Source organism: Myotis nattereri, assembly GCF_964212035.1.
Source record: "Myotis nattereri genome assembly, chromosome: 12".
NCBI classification, from domain to species: domain Eukaryota; kingdom Metazoa; phylum Chordata; class Mammalia; order Chiroptera; family Vespertilionidae; genus Myotis; species Myotis nattereri.
In genome coordinates this window covers 74,812,055-74,833,917 of record NC_138087.1, presented here as the reverse complement: position 1 = coordinate 74,833,917, position 21,863 = coordinate 74,812,055, and the positions used below count along the sequence as shown (strand labels likewise).

General features: G+C 55.6%; 2 protein-coding genes across 2 annotated transcripts in view; one reads left to right on the top strand and one right to left on the bottom strand.

The window, feature by feature from the left end:
* PSMB7 (proteasome 20S subunit beta 7) overlaps nucleotides 1–4,802 on the top strand; it is a 57,190-nt gene extending 52,388 nt beyond the window's left edge. The window contains exons 7-8 of the mRNA XM_081104153.1: nucleotides 1,449–1,600; nucleotides 4,565–4,802. Of these exons, the coding sequence (XP_080960279.1) occupies nucleotides 1,449–1,600; nucleotides 4,565–4,676 (264 nt within the window). The 3' untranslated portion in view covers nucleotides 4,677–4,802. The remainder of the gene's footprint in view (nucleotides 1–1,448; nucleotides 1,601–4,564) is intronic.
* Nucleotides 4,803–5,722: 920 nt separating this feature from the next.
* The window catches only part of NEK6 (NIMA related kinase 6), a 68,208-nt gene continuing 52,067 nt past the window's right edge, over nucleotides 5,723–21,863 (bottom strand). The window contains exons 7-10 of the mRNA XM_081104152.1: nucleotides 21,513–21,620; nucleotides 15,364–15,458; nucleotides 9,725–9,838; nucleotides 5,723–7,251 (exon numbers count right to left, since the gene is read on the bottom strand). Coding sequence (XP_080960278.1) covers nucleotides 7,141–7,251; nucleotides 9,725–9,838; nucleotides 15,364–15,458; nucleotides 21,513–21,620 — 428 coding nt within the window. The 3' untranslated portion in view covers nucleotides 5,723–7,140. The remainder of the gene's footprint in view (nucleotides 7,252–9,724; nucleotides 9,839–15,363; nucleotides 15,459–21,512; nucleotides 21,621–21,863) is intronic.

Below are 21,863 nucleotides of genomic sequence, written 5' to 3'. Positions count from 1 at the left end.
AAAGTGAATAAAACTGGTGGAATAAAGATCAGAATGACACCCTAGCCTTTGTTGCTGGGTTGCTGAGGATCCCGCTTCTGGCAGAGCCATCTCCATCCTTCTCTGAGTCTGTAGAGGGCGCTGATGACACTGGAATCCCACTGTCTGTCTTAGGGCAGGCAGAGGAGCAGGAGTCCTGAGTGGTCTTTCAGATCTCACAGCTTGAAGTCAGAGACTTTGCCCATTGATGGTCTCAGGCTAGAATTTGGGATGGGGAGCCTTATTTCTCAAAGGATGTTACTGGATGTGCTCTTTAGTTTGCATATTTATGGACTCTCACGTCCTGGTGGGTAGGGAAGGGGCTGCAGCACAAGTTAGAATCTCTTCTTTGGGAGATTGATTCACTTTTGTCAGATTGATTCACTTTTGTCATTGTTGCATAAAGAGCTCGAACTTGGTGTCCCCAGGTCCCACCTTGCTTTCTCCTGCCTGCCTTCTGTTTCACTGCCCTGTTTTATGAGTGCTTGGTGTGCGGCCTTTCCTTCAGTCCTCTCTCAAGCTTTGCTGACCCAGTATTCCCACTGCTCTTTCTGTTATCTGCTAGCCGTACATTGTAGTTCCTTGGGTCTGATGTCCCTGCTAGTGTCTAAGCCCCTACAGGGCAGGGATCTCCGGTCTTCATCCATCTCTGCAGTCCTAGCTCCCAGCACAGGACCCATCATGTTGTAGGCCTTCTTGGATAAGAAGTGAATTAAGCTATTTTTTACCAGTAACTGTTGGGAACTTAGACTGGCTTCTTAAAGGAAAAGTAAAAGAAAGTAATTCAAAGAAATGAATCACTTCAATGAACATGTAGGCTCGTTAGTCAGGGAGGGGATAGATTCTCTTGGGCAAGAGGTCCCACACTTGACTCTGCCAGCATTTTCCCAGAACTCTTGTGTTTGGTGTTACTTTTCCCTATGATACTGACTTTCTTCACTGTATTATCAGGAAGTATGTTCCAACCATTGTTGGATATTTTCAATCAGGGGTTAGCAAACTACAGCCCATGGGCCAAATCCATTCCACCACCTGTTTTTGTTAATATAGTTTTATAGGCACATAGGTACACATATTTGTTTACATGTTGTCTTTGGCTGTTTTGTGCTATCATGGCTGAGTTATGACATATACTGTATATTCACAAAGCCTGGCCCCCTTACAAGAAGAATTTACTGAGCTCTGGTAAGTTGCTCTCCATCTACCCATCATCCTCAGTTATGTGGTGATTGGCCTGAAGCAGTGTGTGGAAGAGGGGTGCATGCATAAAAGGTTTGAAAGGCCTGCACTTATCAGATGAGGAACCTGTGGCAAATCATTGAGGTACTTTGAGACCTTTCCTTCATCTATAAATGGGCATTGAAAACAGGGCCTGCTTCCAGGTGAGTGTGCGCACTGCTGGACATCGTTGTTGCCATTCTCTTTCTCAGGAGGAGGAAGCCAAGAAGCTGGTGAGCGAGGCCATTGCAGCTGGCATCTTCAATGACTTGGGGTCTGGAAGTAACATTGACCTCTGTGTCATCAGCAAGAGCAAGCTGGACTTTCTCCGCCCGTACTCAGTACCCAACAAGAAGGGGACCAGGTGAGTGAAGGAAGTGCAGTTCTTCCTGTGTCCCATGGCTTCCGTGGCCACCCTTGGCCTCTCCGTGGCATCTGGACAGAGTATACGTTTAATATTTTTATTGATTTCAGAGAGGGGGAGAGAGAGAGAAACATCAATAATGAGAGAGAAACATCAGTTGGCTGCCCCCAACATGCCCCCCACTGGGGGTTGAGCCCAAACCCAGGCGTGTGCCCTGACCTGCAATTGAACCATTGAGCAACGGTGGCTGGGTACAGAGCTTTCTTGCTTCTTACCCACGTTAAGTAAATCCAGTGTCCCCAAACCAGCCTCACACAACAGACCTTTGAGTCATTTGATTTATGATTCTGTGCTGCTGTCAGGGATAGAAACGTGATTTAATTTGTAAAATGTTGATGGGAGAGGTGGAGTGAGACCCACAAGAGTCCTGGGTGGAGGGTTGGGGGAACAGGGTTGAATTACCTGCTGTTCTTTCTGTGTGAAATTCTCTGAGAAGATGCATTTTTCCCGGGGAACCGGTCCGTAGCTTTTCTCCGAGTGCGCGTCCTAAGAGGGTATAAACCACTGGTTAAGAGTCTGAAGCCCAGCCATGGGAGCTAACAGGTGCTTCCGACTCTTGAGGGAGCTGTGCCAGTCAGCCTGTGGCATGTGCTGAGCCGCACTGGGTCTCATTGGTGCAGCCCAGGCCCAGAGCAGGGGCAGGTTGATTTGCTGAACAGAAATGCACCGTTTCTAGCCCTGGTGGCTGGTGTGTGCAGATGAACCACGCATGGCAATCCCGCATGGTTGTCCAGCTGCGTGACCACCCCGTGTCTCCTGACCTCCTCCTGGAGCCTGAGCAACTCACGGCGTGTGGCTCCTTGGGCAGTGTTTCCAGCTGCATCCATCTGAGGGCAGCCAGCACATCGCCTTCTGGACACTTGCTTTAACTCTGACAGCACACACTCAAAACCCAAATCAGGGCTGATTCACGAGGAAAGAATAGGAGAACCAGCAGGCACTCCTTGCAGTGTGTGCTCAGCATTGCAGAAACTCAGTGTGTTCTGGATGGGGCTCAGCAGCAGAGAGCTCTGGCTAGGGGGTGGGGAAATGCCATTATCTGGCGTGGCGACTGAAGTGATGGAGGCAGTGTAGGTGCTCTCTAGTGACCCCACACAGTTTGTGGGGACTTGAACGGAAGAGGAGCAACCTTTCAGGCCTGAGCTGTGTTGGAAGCAGGCTTGGCCGAGCTCTCTGAAGCGGGAGCAAGTACCCCTGCATGGCCCACTTCCCGGCTGTTTGCAAGTTGCAGCACGACCTGAGAAGTCCGTGGTTATCCATCCAGACTGAATAGTGTGCTGGTGAGGATTCTGGAAGGCTCGTGTGAGCCATTGAAAAGTAGCACTTGTGGCGGGCAGGAACCTGTGCCCAGCGCAGGAGTCCTTGTCCAGCGGGAAGTGCGGCAGCGGCACAGCTCACTCCCGCGGGACGCAGGTCAGGTTTATAAAGGGTTCTGTAAACTTGTGAGTACAAACAAAAGGGCCCCTTGGCTAGTTGTGAACATCCATCCAGGGAGCGGTGTGAAAGGGGCTGTGGCAGGTGTCAGTAAGCTGCCTCTGGGTGGCGCTGCTCCCCCCTCGGTGCCCAGGCACTGCAGCAGGTGCTAGGTGACAACAGTGCCTACTGTGGCACCTCACTGTTATCTTTTCTCCCAGTGGCGGAGTGATGGGGGTACTGCCTGGGTTAGGGGACCTCTCCCAGAGTGGACAGCCAGGGCAGGGCAGAGCCTTAGGCTGGGGTAGGCATCCTGTGCCCGATCCCTGTGGACCTGGCCCTGCACATGCCCGTCAGCTCCTCTGCTCTCAGCCCTCGGCAGCCCATTCTGCCGTCCACTGCTGCGTACGGTAGAAGCCCTCCCTGCGCGCTTCTCCCAGCAGGCTCCTCTGTGTGTCCAAGCCTCCAGACGCTGCAGTTCACATGCTTTGGGTACGCAGGAGCTGAGTGGGGTTCCGACTCCACACCACAGGGGAAGGTGGGGAGCGTATTAAAAGGTGCAGGTGCAAAGGAGTGTGAAGGACGGTGAGGTGCAGCAGAAATAAAGGCCAGCCATTCTTTGCTGTGCAAGTTCTTGAATTTATACAGAGCTCCGTCACATCGCCCGCTTTTCTGCTTCCTGCTTGGTGAGCACAAGTGTCCATTTGAGAGGATGGATTTTCGAGGAGCACGTGGCACAGCCAGCGGCGTTCTGTAGTTCCTGCCAGGTTGACAGAAATGATGCCAGGGCAGACCAGAGGAGCAGTTGGATTTGTGTTGCTGTGTGACCGTAATGTAATTCCTGGCCCCATCACGAGGACCAGCAGTTCAGATACGTTCTTACAGAGACTGCCTTGCATCCAAGAAACCTGTCAGATTCACTCCAAGAAAGTGCTGGGTGTGTCCCAGTGGAGACCCACGGTGTCTCTGCAGGGGACAGTTCACTTTTTCTTGAGTCTTGAGAGTGTGGTCTAAAGTGAAAGCCCAGAGTCTGGCTGTGGGTCATTTTTATATTGTTTATGCTTCCAAATATTCCTAAGTGTTTAAGGAAACAGGTCAGCCTTGTTGCCACACCAGAGAAGGGTGGTGGCAGCTTAATGGAAGGATTCGCTCCTGCTGGTTACTGAGAGGTGCTTTCTGGAGGATGAAGCTTGAAGGCAAATGACCAGATGTTCTCTGGCATTGCCTGGGGCTGGTGAGGTGGGAGGAAATGTGAGTGCCCACTAAGTGCCTGGTGCTCTGCCTGATCCTTTAGTAAAGTGCATCCTGTCTACTAGTGTTCCTGTTGTGTAGCTCTTGAGAACTGTGGAAAGTGAGTTGAGTCCCCCCAGGATGCAGAGCTGGAAATCAGGAAAGCCAGGATCCCAGTCCCAGCCTCTGCCGGCTTGAGTACTCACCCCCCTCTCCAGCCCTTGGGGTCTTAACTCTTGGCTGTTTTGTGTTTCTCACTAGGTTTGGACGGTACAGTTGTGAGAAAGGGACCACTGCAGTCCTCACTGAAAAGGTCACTCCCCTGGAAGTCGAGGTGCTGGAAGAGATAGTCCAGACGATGGACACTTCCTGAACGGTGTCAGTGGATGGCTGCTCTAGAAGATGGGGGGCAACAGAGACCCCCCCCTGTAAGACATTCATTTCAGTTTGCTGATTGAGACCCAATAAAAAATGGAAACCAAATTGGGGCTGAGGTCTAGGGGCTGTGTGGTGGTTTTTTTAGCCATTAAGGTCCATCAACCTGGCCTCCCCTCAGGACATTAATCCTTTCCCAAGTGGGTCTGTGTTCAGGTGGGTGTAAGAGCAACGTATCCCTAAAAGCAGACGAGGTTCATGTTGGAGAAGTCAGATAAGGTTACTTTGCTTCTTCAGGTGAGCCTTTATGAACTTACCTTTGTATTAACTTCCCTTCCTTTGGGGTAGGGTGGTCCCTGGGTGTTCTCTTTTTAATTTTTTCTTTTTTTTAGGATGAGGGCAGCACAACCTTTCCCCCCAGCAGCCAAGTAGGAAGCCAAAGCAGGTAGGTGGACAGCCTGCTTGGCCATAGCTGCGGGAAACTGGTCGAACTCTCAGGCAAGTTTCAGGGAAGTCAGAGGAATGCTTCGGGATTACTGTTTGTAATAAACAGGATACGCTCATTTCACCAACACTTAGGCCCGGTGACTGGTTGATACGGTACAGTCCTAAAGGCAGAGTGGTTCTCCTGGCACACAGCCAGTTCTGTGTCTGATGCTGATTCCGCAGAGGGGGACACAGGAGGGTCTCGGAACTGTAAGCAGGCTCTTTGCAAAATACCTGTCTGGAATCCGAAGAACGTTCCGTGGCCAGTGCTGGGGAGGAGACAGGGCCTTGACTCTCCTCAGAGAGAGTGTGGCTGTGTGAACCGCTCTTGGGCCAGCCTCCCAGGTTAGACTGCCAGGAGTGGGGCAGGGAGAACAGTGGAATTAGTTTAGGGCAGCAACTTGGCTGATGACTGTCAGAATTATCTGGGAGCTTAAAAAAATGCCAGGATTACTCAGGATGTCTGGGTCCTGAGGGGTTGTGTTTTTAAAGGTGCCTCGAGGAATTGTGCTTCAGTGTAAAGCTGTTTCAAAACTATCCCCGAATCACACGCATTCACACAAGTAACCCCTTCCCCAGTTTTATTTCAAACATAGAGGACACATACAAAGCAAAGGTGGCATCTGAAGAAAATCTCTCAAACCTGACAGTGTTAACAGTAGGACAGAGGTCACACATGGAAACAGAGCAGCGGCCCAGCCCAAGTCCTTTATCGGGAGCTCGGTCAGGTCAGGATGCATATGGAGGGGCGCCTGTGCTCTGTCTGGAGGGCGGAACTGTCACCAAGTCAGTGGACAACAGCTTGGACCATTTGAGGATTAACTTGAGTATAAAGACAAAATTCAATCTATTTTTTTCAGAGTTTGAGTTTTCCTTAAGTTCACATTTATAAATTAGTCTTCACAGTTAATCCTATTTGGGAACAAGAAATAAACACATTTCTAGTTTCCTTGACATAATACAGTTGTACATTAATTCTTGATTTACGTGGTCCATGGACTTGAGTTTTGTGAAAGGGTGAGGGCTGCCATTTTTTGGATCATCTACAATGTGCTAGACAACTTGCATATTTTATTTCAGATTCTGACAGCACCCTGAAGGTAGGTATCATTAGTCCCATTTTACAGATGTGGAAACTAAGGCTCAGAGAGGCTGAGAAACGTGCCCAGGGTCATGATAGGAAGTTACAGAACCAGAACTTACACAGAGAACAGCCTGAAGGCATGTTTTACATTTATAGCTTTGTATCCCATGCTTCCGTCCCACGGAAAATGCTTAACACTGATCATTAAATGAACTGCCAGCACTCCGGCAGGTGATGAAGTGCCTGGCAGAGAGCAGGTGTCAGGAGAGGATGGCTGGGCCGGACTGCAGGGAAGTCATGCCTTTCAAATGCTGTTTGTCTTCTGAAGCTCTGTGCCAGGTGCTGGGTTCTCATCCTCGTTCATCAAGTTATAAACGTGGATAAAAACATTAGGAAAGTCTTCACTCTACTCATTAAAATATTATGTCCACTTTATCCCTTAACAACAGAGTAATTAAACACACAGCTCGACTGAAATGATTCTAAGCGCTAAACGGAACTTGCTACAGCCATTTTCAAAGGCTCACTACAAATCATACAGTCCCGCAATTCTGTTAGCATCAACCTTGACCAAGTCACTGAAGGAATTACCCTAAAGATTCACATTGCAGGGGTGTGTCGTGGCTTGCTGAACCACACACCCTGTTAACAACCCAGCTGAGATTGTTCACAACAGTTTAAAGAAAGGACTTTTGAATTTGACCACCGGTAATGTGACCAGTGCCCCTCCCCCCAGCTGCTCTGCAGTCAGCATCTGCTGAAAAGCTGGCCCCTGGGGAACCTGCGGAAGCCTCTTGTCTTAGTGGATCTAGGCTACCAGGTGGCCGCTTTGGAGAGAAGTCCCATGTAAGGCAGAGTGGTGCTGGCTTTGACAGGCACGCCGCATCCACGTTCAGGTGCTGGAAGTCCACACGTGCATCTGTTTGGCAACCTGGTGCACATATCCAATGTCAGGTCTCTGGTTGGGGTCCGGGTAGATGCACATACTGACCAGCTCTCGTAACTGCAAGGGAGAGGACGGCTTGTGTTAGTCTTAAGAAAGCAGCCTTGCTGAGGCTCTGGCAGCACTATCTGCATCATGTAGCCCTCAAGGCAGCTAGGGGTGAGCAGTGATGCTAAGAGGCTAAGTGATGGGCACACTGTCACCGCCACTGCGCAGAGCCAGGGCCACTCGAGGCCGTGAAGGCCATGCTTTAAGACCTTGAGAGTGGTTGCCCCAAATAATTTTTGAAGTTTCAACTGTGCACACTGCTAGGCAAATCTGTGTGTGTCTGCTGTCAGTCACGCAGATGCCCGAGCCAGAGGACAAAACTGAAGGCGAGGGCTTATTGATCATAATAAATGCATTAACATGCAGCAGGGCTGCAGTCTGCCCACCCCCTGGCCTCTATTGTGCTCATGAAAGACAGAGCTTTTAATTACACAGACACTGAAGGCTGCGCCCGCCTCGGGGTGGGGGAGGGGCGCCTTGAGCCTCTGATCGCCTCCCTTCTGATAGCCAGAGTGCCAATTATTTTAATGGTAATTAAAATAATGACCTTAAAAAGCCCACATCTTAACTTGCATCCCTGGGCTGACTGCATCCCTCCCTCCCTCCCCCACATTTAAATACCTGCTGCTGGAGGGGCTGGCTGCCTGTGGGGTCATGGTAGCAGCAGGAGAGGGTGGTCCTAAATAAGAGAGCTCATGTGGACCCTGTGGCCGTGCTCGGGGTGTCTGAGGCGGTCCTGGGGCTGCTGTGCACAACCCACGTCACTCCTGAGGTGTTCGGGGTCAGGCATTTTAAGCATCCCTCTGAGTTTTATGTCACCTTTCTGGGATTCCACTTCTCTCTAAACCCTGGAAGGCCCCGGCAGCTGAGCTGAGCCTGCAGCTGCTGGACACTCCTGGAGACCCAGCATGCCCAGGATGAGATACTTTTCGGACCTTTCAGGATTCAGGGCAAGGTTGAACTCTGACAGGTGAAGTACCCAAGAAAACTAGATAAAGGTGACGTTTATGTGACCCCGTCATTTGTGAGTAGACCATGCAGTTGGCAGTAAGTGCATGTTTGAAAATGTTAGAAATCAGGAGAGACAAAATTAAGTGTCTTTCCATTTCTAAGAGGTGACAGAGCTTCAAAAGTGAGGTGTGCAGGGATTCCAGGGCCAAGAAGCACCTCTCGCTCCCAGACACAGCCTAGAAAGGTGCACATAACTGGGAAAGCCAGGGGCTGGGGAGCAGGAGCTCATGGAGGTGAACTACGGGAGAAGGGGGCTGAGGGCTTTATATAGACTTCATTTGAGCTTCATATCTGGGAGGCAGATTATGGTTCCCATTTATAAGTGGGAAACTGAGGCACAGAGAAGTTATGATTTGCTCTGAGTTCCGTGGCTCCAGGCTGCTTGATGGAATTCTAGCATAGAATTCCAAATTGAAAAGGAGGAGAAAAACCAAATACAGCTGTTAACTGTAAAGAAATTAACTAGTTTTTCTTTCTTGCCAACTCCAACTCCAGAGCACAAGCCCTTCCTCCAAGGGCACACGGAGAACTTGGTAGGCCCCTGAAGCAAAAGCCATGAGAGCACTGAACAGTCTAGGGGCCTGTCCTCCTGGCCCTTACCCTCCGTCCCCTGGGAGTTTGAAACCAGTGAGCATGACATCAAGTTCAGAGGCTGGGTTCAAATCCTGCCTCCACCACTTGCAAGTTACATGACCTTTGGCAAGTGACTTAACCTGTGTCTCAGTTTCCTCACTGGTAAAATAGGATGGGGGAGGATCCAGTATAGTAAGTCATAAATGTGAAATGTCATTGTCCTGAGGCAGTGAATGGCCTGTGGTCTTGCAGACTCCCCTTCACCCACTAGTGTTGACCTTGGATAGAAATAATAATGGATCTACTACCATTAACCTTGAACAGAAATGGCAATAATAGTTGATGCTCACTAAGCATTTACTATGAATCAGGCCCTTTGCTACATCCAAAGGCTACTTTTAATGATGATGGGGTCATTGTCAGCCTGTGGCTAGACTGAGCACATTATGTGCACTGACCCTGTGAGGTAGATTCTAGGATTATCCCATTTTACAGATGAGAAAACAGACTCAGAAAAGTTCAGTGTCTCACCCAAGAACAGTAGAGGGAGTATGTAAACCTATGTTTCTGTCTATACCCTCAGCCAAGCTGTGCTGTAAACCTGTCATTTCATCCTCACATTTTATTCATGAAGGTAAATATTAGTCCGAAACAGGTGAAGATAATGCTCATACAGCCTGATGCAGACCTGTCAGAGTCTGTGTCCCTGGTGAAAATGTTGAAAATAACCCAAGGTGTGACTAGGTCTATGACAGCAAGGAGACCAGTGTGTTTGCTGGGTTTCCTGTCACTGGGGCAGCTAAGATCCTGCCACCTCCTGCGTCCTCCACCCAAAGTGAACCCAGACTCAAGCCCCCTCCCCACGTGGCTTGCTGGGTCTGGCCCTGGGGCGCAGACTCACCTTCTCGGAGTAATGTTCTCCAGGGAGAGGGGGGTAGTCGCACTGCTCGATCTTCTGGCAGAGCGAGAAGAGATTCATCTTGTCTCCGTAGAAGGGGCTCTGGAGAGCCGCCATCTGCAGGGGAAGGGTTGGGAGAGGAGGTTTCAGCCTTGGGGTCCAGAGTGGGGTGCGGTCCTCCAGTTCCACTAGAGCGACTGTCCGGCAGGACGCCCACAAACCCCCAAGGAAGCTGGGATTCCACAGACGTGGCCTTTTAACACAATCCTTGGTACATTAGCAAATTAAATGGGACAAAGGTTTCGGAGACAAAACTTTAAAGGCAATCAGCCAAATACTGGGGTCCAGCCACATGCGGGCCCGCACCCCCGCCTCACGCCTTGGTCAAGGACCGATGGTGGTCTGCAGGCAGCAGATGGCGAATGGGCCCTGCTCACTGGGATTGGTGGCTGGGCCTGGCAGGTCCTCTCGGCGCCCCGGCCTGTATTTTTCTAAGAAGCAATTCCAAAACACCCGTGGGAGGATGTCTATTTACGTAATAAAGTTAGGGGGTGACCTAAGGACAAACACTGAGCGGGTGATGAGGCATTTCATTTTCTCCAGCCCACGACAGAGCTGCTGTCCGAAGGCCTGGCTGCTGCTGTCTTGGAAGCTGGATGCCCAGACACCAGGGAGGGCAGGCAGGCGGGCCGGCTGCCACCCTGCCGCAGGGACCTGGGACAGTGTCCCGGAGGCTCCAGGCTCTGCCGGCGGCCTCCACTTGGGATCCCCTGCTCTGCTCTCTGCCTGGCCTCTGGTTTCCTTGTCCCTAAAGTGGGAAGAGGCTCTACCTGCAGGGCTGTGGTGAGGCTTGGCTGCCCAAGAGGCGGCGCCACAGGCTGAGCCATCACCATCTCTGGTGGGCATCAGCTCCACCCTGCAGGCAGGCACCAGGGGCACTGGGAAGCGGGTCAGTCAGGGAACTCCCAGGCCTCACCCTGCTGGAGGGCACCCAGACTCCACCCCACCATTTAGAGCACTGTTGGGGGTGTCTTCAAAGGGGGCACGGGAGCCATGGGCAGGCAGCAGCATGGCAGCCCAGCACGGTGCCCGCGGCCCCATCTGCTGATTAATCCGTAATGGGATTCAAGTGCTTGTCACTCCCGCTCAGTTGCCTACCGCCAAAAGGCGGCCCAACGCCTCCTGCTAATGCAGTGCATTCGGCTCGTCGTGCCTGCCTGTCTGTCTGGCCCTTGTTCCCTTGGAGGAACCAGGCTGTCAAGGCCCCTCTGCGCAGATGCAGGCGAGGGCTCCTGGGCTCGCTGTGGCAGGGCATTGGGATGTGGGCGGAATCCTCGCTGTTCTCGGGCCTGGAGGTGGCCAGTGCGCCCTATCAGGGAGGGAGCTGGGCTTGTGGGTACCCACTGGCTTTAGCTTCCATCTACCCTCATCCTCTATTCACCCCTCTGAACAGGTTGAGTGACCCCCAAGACCTGGGCCTGCCTCCAGAAGGGCCAGCAGCATCCCTGGCTTTACAAGTGGCCACTGGGGTGGCAGCAGTGTGGCCTGGAGGTTTGGGGCTTCCTCTGACCCAGGCTCAGGAGTGTGTCCGGGCAGCACCTGTGGGCCTAGAGGTCTGGGCCAGGCCAAGTGCTTCCGAGGGGAGGGGGAGGGGGTTTCAGGACCAGCCTCACCTCTCTACTCCTGGGACCAGGGGTTTGGGCCCCTCTAAGAGGGCTGGGAGCCCGTCTGGACCGAGACAAGGCTACACAGAGTGAGCAGCCCTGGCACTGGCAGGGAAGGATGAGGGTGCGGAGGCCCTGCCTCCTGCTGGCTCTGCCAGCCTGACCCAGAGCGTCCCCCAATGGCATCGCGTGGGGGATGCATTTCCAATAATTAAAATGAGAACCTCGGGCGCGAAGGGTTAATTGGGCAGTTTCTAAAGCACATCTGTTGCCATAGTGGAGAGCAGCTGAGGCTTAGGGGTCACTGGGGTGATCTGGTTGTGGCACAAGATTAAGATGGATTTTCCTGCAGTGTTCCTGTTCATTGTAAAAAGGACATTTAAGTGTTGGCCCCATTAACATCGGCTCTGGTTTTTCATGTATCCCACCTGGGAGGAGGGACTTGGTGATGCTTCCAACAAGTCAGTCTGATCTGGAAAAACCTTGCTGTTTGCGATTTCAAAAGGGCCCCAGAAATTGGCGAGGGGCAAGCCCCATACCCAGCATCCCCTCCGATCATTTCTCCCTCCTTCCGGCACCTTCCCTTCACTGTTCGGAAAAGTGTCTTGAACAGGGTTAGCAGTGGGCCATGCCAGAGGAGGCTAGTGGCAGCAGCACCCCCCCCACACACCCCCAGCTGCCGGCCACCGGCCTCCACCCGGATCAGGGCATCGGCAGTGAAGGAACCTTGGGGGCTGCTTGAGGCGCTGGGATTAGACTGATCACCCTGATGGTACCAGTGACCACCCCTCTGACTGGCCTAAGAGAAGAGTAACTGCTCTTTGGGGCTGAATCTGGCTGCCTCGTTAGAACTGCCAAAGCCATGGCTCTCAGCGCCCCTCCTCAAATGCAGACCCTTTTCTGCCTGGCGTTACTGGGGTGACACATGGCCTGGGAAATGGGAGCGTGTGGGCACTTGCCCCACTGGGAGGGCTCAGAGGAACTGGTGTGTGTGGTCTGAGATGTCGGGGGGGGGGGGCGGGGGGAGAACGGAATCTGACTGCTGAGACTCCCACCCTGTCAGGGACTCAGACACCCCTCTCGTCACCCAGCATCTCCCGAGCACGCCCCAGAGTCTGAACCCAGAAGCCAAGCAGTCTGTAGCCCGGCTCCTCCACGAGGTAGGGGCACCCAGACCATTTTCTGGCTCAGACTAGAATCCCAGAGCAGGATTCCCAACACGGTGCAGCTGATCCTGTCTTTTCCCCTCCTGCTTTCTTGCCGGCTCTCAGTACCTCACGGCCCCTGGAGGCAGCGGTAAGGCCCCCCAGCTGAGGATCCTAGGGCTGCCACTGAATGAGCCAATTCCTTCAGCTCCCATGTAGATAAATTCTGTAGAGCCTGGCAGCCCGCTGGGCGCCTCCACGGGGCATGCTGGGTAATGAAAATAAAGCACCAGGCTTTCCAGCTGGGCCGAACTTGGGCATCTCTGCTGGGAGCTCCCACTGCAGACGTCGCTCTGGCTCCTCACAACCCGCTTCCCCCTCACAGGGCTCTGGGAAGAGACCCCTGCATCTCTCTCCACGGAGGCCGCGCCTACCCGCGGGCTGGGGAGAAGGGAGAGGCCCAGCTCCAGCCTCCAGGAGGGTGGGCTTTAACAGGCAGCCTGGGGACCAGGGCCCTGCTTGGCCACTTCCTTGCTCTGTGACACCAGGAAGTCTCTGAGCCTCAGCTTCCTCCCTTAGAGCGAGGCTGGGAGCATGCTGGGGCGATCCTTGCCATTCATTCCAGTGTCCAGGGCAGTGCTGTGGCATTGCCCATGCTGACCTCTTCCACACAGATCCCACTTGGCACCCAGCACTGAGGGCCTGGGCCAGGTGTAGTGCCGTGTGGTGGCTCCTCACTAGCCATGGTCACCATCAGCATCTTAGGTAGCCCAGGGGGTCCTCAGTGGACATCTGGCTGCCCAGGTGAAATGGGGTGTGGTGGGCTGCATGTGGCCCCTAAAGAGGTCCTCATCCCAATCCTTGGAGCCGGTGAGTGTGTGACCTTACATGCAAAAGGGATTTGGTGGGTGTGACTGAATGAATCCCTGGGTGGAATGTTCTCCCAGGTGATCCAGGTGGGCCCTAACTAACCACAAGTGTCCTTATGAGATGGAGGTGGACAGTGATGTGGCTACAGGAGGAGGTGTGTCGAGGGAGTGATGGGTCCTGAGCCCCGGAATGTAGGTGGCAGAAGGAACCAGCCTGATGACACTTGCCTTTAGTCCAGTGAAACTGACTGGACTTCTCCCTGCAGAGCGGTCGGAGTGACTTTATATTCCCGAGGCCATCAACTGGCGAGGGTTACGGAAGCCACAGGAAACCCACCAGGGGCTTTGGTTCTTGCCGCCCTCACCTCGGCAGGCCTGTCCCTGTGAGGGGCCACACCGAATCCTCAGACGTGGTCTGTGCAGCTCTGCCGGCTGGTGCCCCTGGAACCCACCAGGTGGTAGCGGGAGCTCCAGCCGTGTCTGCAGGATGTTTCCTTCCAATTACCAAGCCCTGGGCTCAGACACATCTCCCTCCCTGTCTGCTGGGAAAACATCAGCTTCGGAGAGTGGGTCTGGGGAGTGGGGAGGCAGCCCAGGGCAGCGCCCTTGGCCAACTGTCACTCCCAGAAGGGCTGGCCACGTCAGCCACGAAGGTCCCCCTCTGTGCAAGGCCCAGGGCCATTCGCTTGAGATCAGTCCTGCTGTCCCTGAATACGTCAGTGCCCACAGGCCTTGCCTGATTGATTTCATCGACTTCCTACTGCTGCTATGTCCCTCCCAGGCTACAAGTCGCGTGGCCCCACACAGCCAACAAATGAACCAACCGGCGAACCAGAGCCTCTGTGCGGGAACCACTGACATGGCCACTGCCTCCTTAGACTCAAAGGGCTGCCTGGCCGGGGAGACTGGATGGGTTCCGGATGCAGCTGCCTCTAGGGCAGTGATGGCGAACCTATGACACGTGTGTCAGAGGTGACACGTGAACTCATTTTTTTGGTTTTTCTTTGTTAAATGGCATTTAAATATATAAAATAAATATCAAAAATATAAGTCTTTGTTTTACCTTGGTTGCAAATATCAAAAAATTCCTATGTGACACGCACCAGAGTTAAGTCAGGGTTTTTCAAAATGCTGACACTGAGCTCAAAAGGTTCACCATCACTGTTCTAGGAGCTGAGACAAAGGCCCAGGCAGGGAGGAGAGCTGCTCTCCAGGGGGAGGCTTGGTGGGAGCACAGGGGCTGGGCCATGCGCGCCCATCCCACCCTGCTCAGCCTGCCTGTCTGCCGGTTTATGTTTGGAGACCCTCACAGTTCACAGAGGCAAGACGCAGCTTATGGAAATCCCAAATGCAGAATGGAAAGATCAGGGGCCAGCCATCTGGACCAGGGACAGTGTCTATGAGGGCAGGACAGAGCTGCATCCTCCACGGGGACAAGCTGAGCTCACTCAGGTGTCCACTGGCCAAAACAAAAAGGGAAACGTGATCGGCGGCAGCCCGCCAACCGCAGGCCCTGCCTCAGGTCAGGCCTGCCCTCCAGTGCCCAGGGCCACCTCCGAGCCAGGTGCCACTCACGCCTCACAAGGAGGGCCATGGTGATGGAGATGAGAGAGGTGCAGGGTCCTGGTGTGCACCCAGACTTTGGCCAGGAGGACCTGAGGTCAAAGCTCAGTTCTCATCAACCCCCCAATGGCCCCAGGGCAACTCAGCCTCCCACCTGCTTCAGTTGCCCAGTATAAAATGAGGTCATACCTTGCACATGTGTGCACATGCACACACACACACCACACACAAATTCAAAATGGTATCCCCTGGTCATCCAGGATGGCCACCAGATCTGGGAATGGACCCAGATGCCACAGGCGGCTGCCACCCATCCCTGGGTTCCCACAGAGCTGGTGGGGTGCACCCTGCCCTGGCTGGATGCCCACCACGAATGCCCTGCCAAATGCCGCTGAGCTCACCTCATATAGCAAACAGCCCAGGGACCAGATGTCGGACTTGAAGTTGTATCCGTTCTCATGGATCCTCTCGGGTGACATGTAGTATGGCGTTCCCACTGAAACACAGCAAGGGGTGGGTGCTTATTCTTTGTGCAGAGCACGGGGAAGGGGGAGGAGGGCAAGGGCTGGGGAGAGACCTGGGCTCCGTCTCACAGGGACCCTGGGCTGTGCCTTTCCCTCCTCTGTCCCCTTGGCTTTCAAATGAGAGGGCTGGGCCAGATGCTCTGCCTTCGTCTGTGAGTCTTAAGGCTGGAGTGCTCTGCTTCATCAAAGGGACCCTCAGCTTGTTTCAGGGTGCACACAGCTGCCGGGGGTGAACACCGCCCCTCCTGTTTCCAGGGGCCCCTTGGGAATGTCTGTAAAACCCGATTTTTATACTGACAAGTCCTCAAACATTCTGAAGCATAATGCAAAACTTGCATGAGTTTTCAAGATAAAGATGAGAGGCTTCAAAGATGCTCCATGCTTCCAGCGGGCCCTGGAAGATGGTCCCCAGCCCCAGGGAGCAGTGACGGGAAGAGTGGGCGAAGCTGGCGAGAGGAGGCGCCCCGAAGGCCACGTGGACAGCCCTCGTCCCCCCCCAGGGGTCCTCTGCGGGCACCAGGCAGGCAGAGCAGCAGCACAGGCTGACAGGGATGCTCAGACACACAGCCAGCAGCAGGTCTCAAATCCCCTTCCAGCAACATCCCCCTCAGACCAGCCAGCCCGAGCCACCCTCTCTCCTCACAGTGGGGGCCCGGCTCTGCATATGAAAGAGGCGCCTGAGAAACCCTGACCTTCCTGCCTCTGTACCGACAACGCCCAGATTTCAAACCCGGCCAGGTATCAGAGAACCGGGGACCTCAAAGCGGAGGCTGATTAAAGGGGCCCCGCTTCCCGAGCTGCGCCTGTCAAAACAAACTTGGCCGTGGTTTGAAACGCTCACGGTGTTTGAAACATGTTCATTAGCTATGAAAAAGGCGAAGACTCCACATGGAGGAAGGCTGGTGGCTGCGGCTGCACGGCTTCCCTACACGGAGTGGAAATGGCTGGAGGAATGTGGTGTCACCGGCATCCATCATCCAGGCAGGACGGGGCCTCGCCTGGGCTGAACGGCACGGCTGGGGCGAGGGGGGACTGGGCGCAGCACCCCACGGCCCTGGCCCTCTCCCGCCGCTCCCCAGCAGAGCTGAACTGCTCCTAGCCTGGGTGTCCCCACCAGTGAAATGCAGAGGCCGAGCTCATGGTGCCGGGGTCCCTCCCCCACCCTTTGGAGCCCTGGTTTCCCATGTGGAATGTGGGGATAGAGCAACCAGCAGGTTGAGGGGTTCGGGAAGGCCCGGCTGCCCAGATGCTGGGAGGGAGAGGATGGCGAGAGCAGGGCAAGAGCCAAGGAGGTTCTGGAGCCCAAAGAGCAGGTTCCTTGGCGTTGGGCAGTGTGAGCTGCACTGGCCCCTCTGCTCCACCCCCAGCATCCCACCCGGCCCCATATCCTGAGGTGTCCCCTCCCCCTTGTCTCTCTCTCCCCTGCCAGCATTCGCCTGGACAACTAACTGGCTTGGTCCCTCCTGTCCTGCCCATTCCCACCTACCCTACCCACCAAAGCAGGAGCCATGGCCCCCCTGCCCAGCTGGCTCCTTGTCCCGCGCAGGAGAAAGGCCAGACTCTCCACAGCAACACATGTACACACACATGCATGCACACACACACATGATGGAGATGAGAGAGGTGCAGGGTCCTGGTGTGCACCCAGACTTTGGCCAGGAGGACCTGAGGCAAACACAGGCACACCCCCACGGGCACACCCCCACCAGGCTCCTCTGTGTCACCGTGAATTACCAGCTGACCCCAAGCCGAGCTACACACGCTCTCAGGAGGCAGTGACCGTGGAAAATCACTGAGCTGTCAGCAGCATTGACTTGACTACATTGTTTGCATTTGCACAAGTACCTGCCTATTTCTAGTCCCCACACTGAGTATTGCGAGTGCAACTCTGAGTCCACACAGCAGAGTGTGTTCCCAGGTACTGGGGTCTCACCCACTGATTCAGGGAGTCGGGTGGGGAACAGGTATGACCTCATCTCACCCTCGCCCCCCTTACTGCACCCAGGCTTCTCCATCTGATCACCTGCTCTGTGGCGACTCCCACCCCAGGTACCTGGCATGCTCAACGAGGCCAGACCTGGGCTGTACTGGTTAGAACCATGCTTGGTTCTTGGTGAAGCCTCTAAATGCATTTCCATCCCAGCCTGTAAGTCCAGAGGACGGGGCCTTCCCGTGAGTGGCAGGGCCTGGCACAAATCCTTCTGCAGGGAATGAGTGAACAGACACAGGTGCAGTTGGCATCCTAGGCCTGATCAATTCTGCACTTGCAGTCCCCTGAGACCCCCTCCCCTCCCCTCTCTGGCATCAGTTTGTCTTGCTGTAACCCTAAAAACGCCAGGGACACGGCAGACAAGGCAGGCACCACTGGCCAGATAGGTGTGACCTCCCATGACCTCCTACTCAGGTGCCAGCACTAAGAACTGGATTTACCTGCTGAAATGTGTTTTCTAGGCCAACTGTTCCCAGGTGTCCCGGGCTGCTGGGCTGGGAGGGAGGAGGCCCAGGGACACATCTATGCAGGGCTCTTAACCACACTGACATGGTCCCTCGGGGAACCTGGCTGGGAGGACCGTCTACCCACTTGGCACATGTTCCACAGGGCCCACCGGATGCCGGCAGGGGCACACCCGTGGGAGTGCTGGCACTCCACAAGGAAGGAGGGTCCACCTGCTTCCCTGTGGCCAGGACAAGCCCAGGTCCTGCACGCCCAGCTGTGACGGGCTTCTCCCCGGAGTCTGGGCACTCGGTGCCCTGGGTGTCCCTGCACCCAGAGCTCCTCAGGACCCAAGCCCACATCCCATCCCCGGCCTTGTGCCTGGAGAGGAACCGGCACCTGAGGGCTCCAGTACCCATTCCCTTCTCCGAGCCTCAGTTTCCCCTCTGTCCAATGGAGAGGATAAGCCTCAGTGGGATGATTTTTGAGAAGCAAATGCCTTTTCAAGCAGCTGGTAAGCCTTGCCTTCTTTGTGGACTCACCTCTTGGGTGAGTTCAGTGACTACACAAAACTGAAATAAAGGGCAGGCCTGGGAGGGGCCGCGGCAGTCCCATGCCCCTGGTTTCCATGGGGAGCTCAGCGCTGTGCCTGCACACAGTGGGCCTTCAGAAGATGGTTCCACCTGTCCCCATACCACGCCATCCTGGGGCTGACTGTCTGTCCCTCACCAGTCTGGGGGCCCCTGAACAGGGAAGGCTGCCTAACCTCATGTCCTCTACCCAGTCCAGGGGAGGGAGAAGGAAGAAATGTGTGCCCTGCAGCCAGGGCAGGGCTGGCGGCCTGGGAAAGCCAGCAGGTCCTGACCCCTCTACCTGATGGGTAGGTTACTCCTGACCGGACTGAGAGGTAGTGTGAGGCCCTGCCGGGCGCTGGGTGTGAGCGGCCTCAATCCCACCCTGACGCCAGCCCCAGGCCGCCCTGTCACGGCTGCTGAGAAGCAGGGCCTGCTCTCCCAGCCCCACAATTTGTCTTGCAGCTGCTGCCGTTGCTCGGAGCGAGACACTTGCTTGTAGCTTGTGAGCTGTGTATAGGCAAATCTTTCATTTTTCTTTCATTACGCCAGCGTGTACTGTCACTTAATTTTTATGTATGCAATCCTTCCTGACAAATATGATCTGCTGCCTGGTAATTCGTCTGACGCTCATTCTGTTCCTCGCTCTAATTACGGCTCCTATGCCTGACACCGAGGCAGTCGCTCTGCCACCGCTGGGTACCGCACCTGTCAGCCCGGCCATGGCATGACTAATGCCCTTTCATGCCAGCCTCGTGTTAGCAAATACAGAGGTGGGGAGGGGGCTGGGGAAGGGAGCGGCAGGGGGAAATGGGATTTGCATAAACCCTGCCAATGGGTCTGCAGCTCCGGAGAGAAGGTGGTTGCCAGGGCAACGCGGCTGCCACCACAGCAGCCCCACATAGTAGGTGCGCACAGATGCATAATTCACACCCCTGCATCCTTCCTGGTCATGAGCCGATGGCAATGACTTCAACCTCTCCCAACTAACGGGTGTGCAAGCCTCAGACCGCCGCTTGCGGAATCTCTTCGGGGGAAGGTCTTTCTCCTGCATCTTGGAGACTTCAGGTCCGGGGCTTTGGCTCTGCACTGCCCCCCTCTGTTCTGGGGCCACGACCCCAGGAGGTCAGCTCCCACCCACCACGCCCAGCAGCCGCTCGCTAGGAGGCCTCGGGAAGAGCTGGGCTTGCGGGGGCGGCCTTTACCCGAGTCCCAATTCCTTCTCATTAATATAATAAGCACAGCAGTCAAGTCGATAAACCCGTGCTGTCGCTGAGCCCGTCGTATTCCTGCCCGTTCCTAATGATGTGATCTTAACCGGCTCCGATGAGCACCGCAGCCTCTCCCCAGCGGGACGGAGCAGGGCTGGGCCTGACTGAGCACCGCAGCCTCTCCCCAGCGGGACGGAGCAGGGCTGGGCCTGACCGAGCACCGCAGCCTCTCCCCAGCGGGACGGAGCAGGGCTGGGCCTGACCGAGGGCACGGGAGCCAGTGGCTCTCACTCTTCCTTCTGACGGTGTCGCCTGGGTTTCTGGCCTTTCGAAGCTCTAAAACCAGAGACCTGCACAGTCCCAAACCGACAGACACTGATTTTCACAGAGGGTCTGAGGGGCCGGGGAAAGACAAGGTGTCCCCGGGAGCAGTGGGTGGCCGAGCTCTGGGGAAGCCCCAGCATAGTCTACACGCGCCCCCCCCCCCCCCCCCCAGCACTCCCGCCCGGGTGGAGGATGCGTGGGCTGGGCTGGGCTCCGGGATTTCAGACTCCTCGCTGGCTATTTGAGGCCTGAACGGAGTGTCACAGACTCATGGGATGCGGGTTCTTTCCTTCTTGAGCTAACGGAAGACCAGTAACGTGCCGGGCATCATCCAGGGTGAGATGGAGCTGAGAGTTTCACCCCCACACACACATGCACATACACACTCACACGTGCACAGACACACACTGGCATGCACACACACTCACACGCTCACACCCCTATAAGCAGCTCAGAGCTGCTGCTCGCGAGAGCTAGCACCTTTCTCCTGATGGCGCGCTGCCCTGAGCGCCCGGAAGCCATCGGGGCTGCACGAACAGGGAGTCTCCACTCGGAAAGTGTCTTCCAGAAGCACCCCTGTCCCCGGAGGCTGCGTGCACGCCTGGCCTGCGCAGGCCCCCAGGTCGGAGCCTCGGAGACCTTCCTCTGCCAACCACCCCAAAGGGCCAGGAACTGGCTCTGGGAAAGGGGGACGCCTGCCCGACTGAAACGTTCCCACTTTGCCTGGTTTAACGCCGACACGCCTTGTGGTAACACATGGGGGCTTTGCTGGCTTCTCCATTGCGGTTAAGTGTAAAATTCCCCCTCCGCCTTTGTTCCAGGTTTCCCGTGCAGTTACGTAGCCGGCATATGGGTTCTGAAGCTCAACACTCCACGTGACCCGAAACACACCCCCGACCCAGTCTCTCTCCCTTGCCCCCCAGGGCTTGGCACCCACACTCCTGGGACGGTGCTTGCCCACTGAGCTTGGCATTCAAGGCCCCACTGCCTTCCTTGCCCCCCCCGCCCCCCCGAGCTCCAGCTCACCCAGTTCCTATTCACTCCTCAGGGTCCAGCCACAGGGCCACCTCCTCCCGGGCACTCAGCCCCCACAGCTTCAAAACCGCCCGTTCCCAGGACAAAGACTGGGCACGGCTCGAATGCCCCCGGCAGGAGGAAAGGACCGCGTGCGGCGCACCCGGAGGTGGGACGCTCCGTGGCAACGAGAAAGACGGGGTGACGACCCTGTGCCGCCGCAGAGCCACGGCCCCCCCGTCCCACTGGGCTCAGTCATCCTTTCCTGGACACGCAGGCCCAGCCAGGACCCCCGAGCCTGGGTTTGCTCCCTCTGGGTCACCGTCCTGAAGAGTAACGTTTGGGGTTCAGTAAGGCACTTTCGCACTGACTCTCCCCAAAGGCACTGTGGGGAGATGGTCCACATCTCCCCCACGGTCGTGGTCACGGTCACGGGCCTGGGGCTGCCGGGGCGCGGGGGGGCCCCCTTACCTAGGGAGTGGGCCGCGGTGGTCTCGGAGCTGAAGAAGCGGCCCAGGCCAAGGTCCCCCAGCTTCACGACGCCCGTGGCCGTGATGAACACGTTGGCAGGCTTGATGTCTGCAGGGGAAGGAGAGGGGGCCGCTGTGGCGTCAGGGGGCAGCGCGGGAGGAGGTCGGGGTGGGGGACCCAGCCCGCTGTCCTGCTCCCTCTGCGCCAGCCCGGCTCTGCCCGGCTGTGGGCCCTGAGATGCAGCCTCACTGTCCTCACCTGTGGGTGGGCCTAACCCTTTACTCCCCCGGCTGCGGTGAGGTCTCGGAGGGCAGGGATCTCGGTGCTGCTGTCCCTTCTAAGAGCTCCATC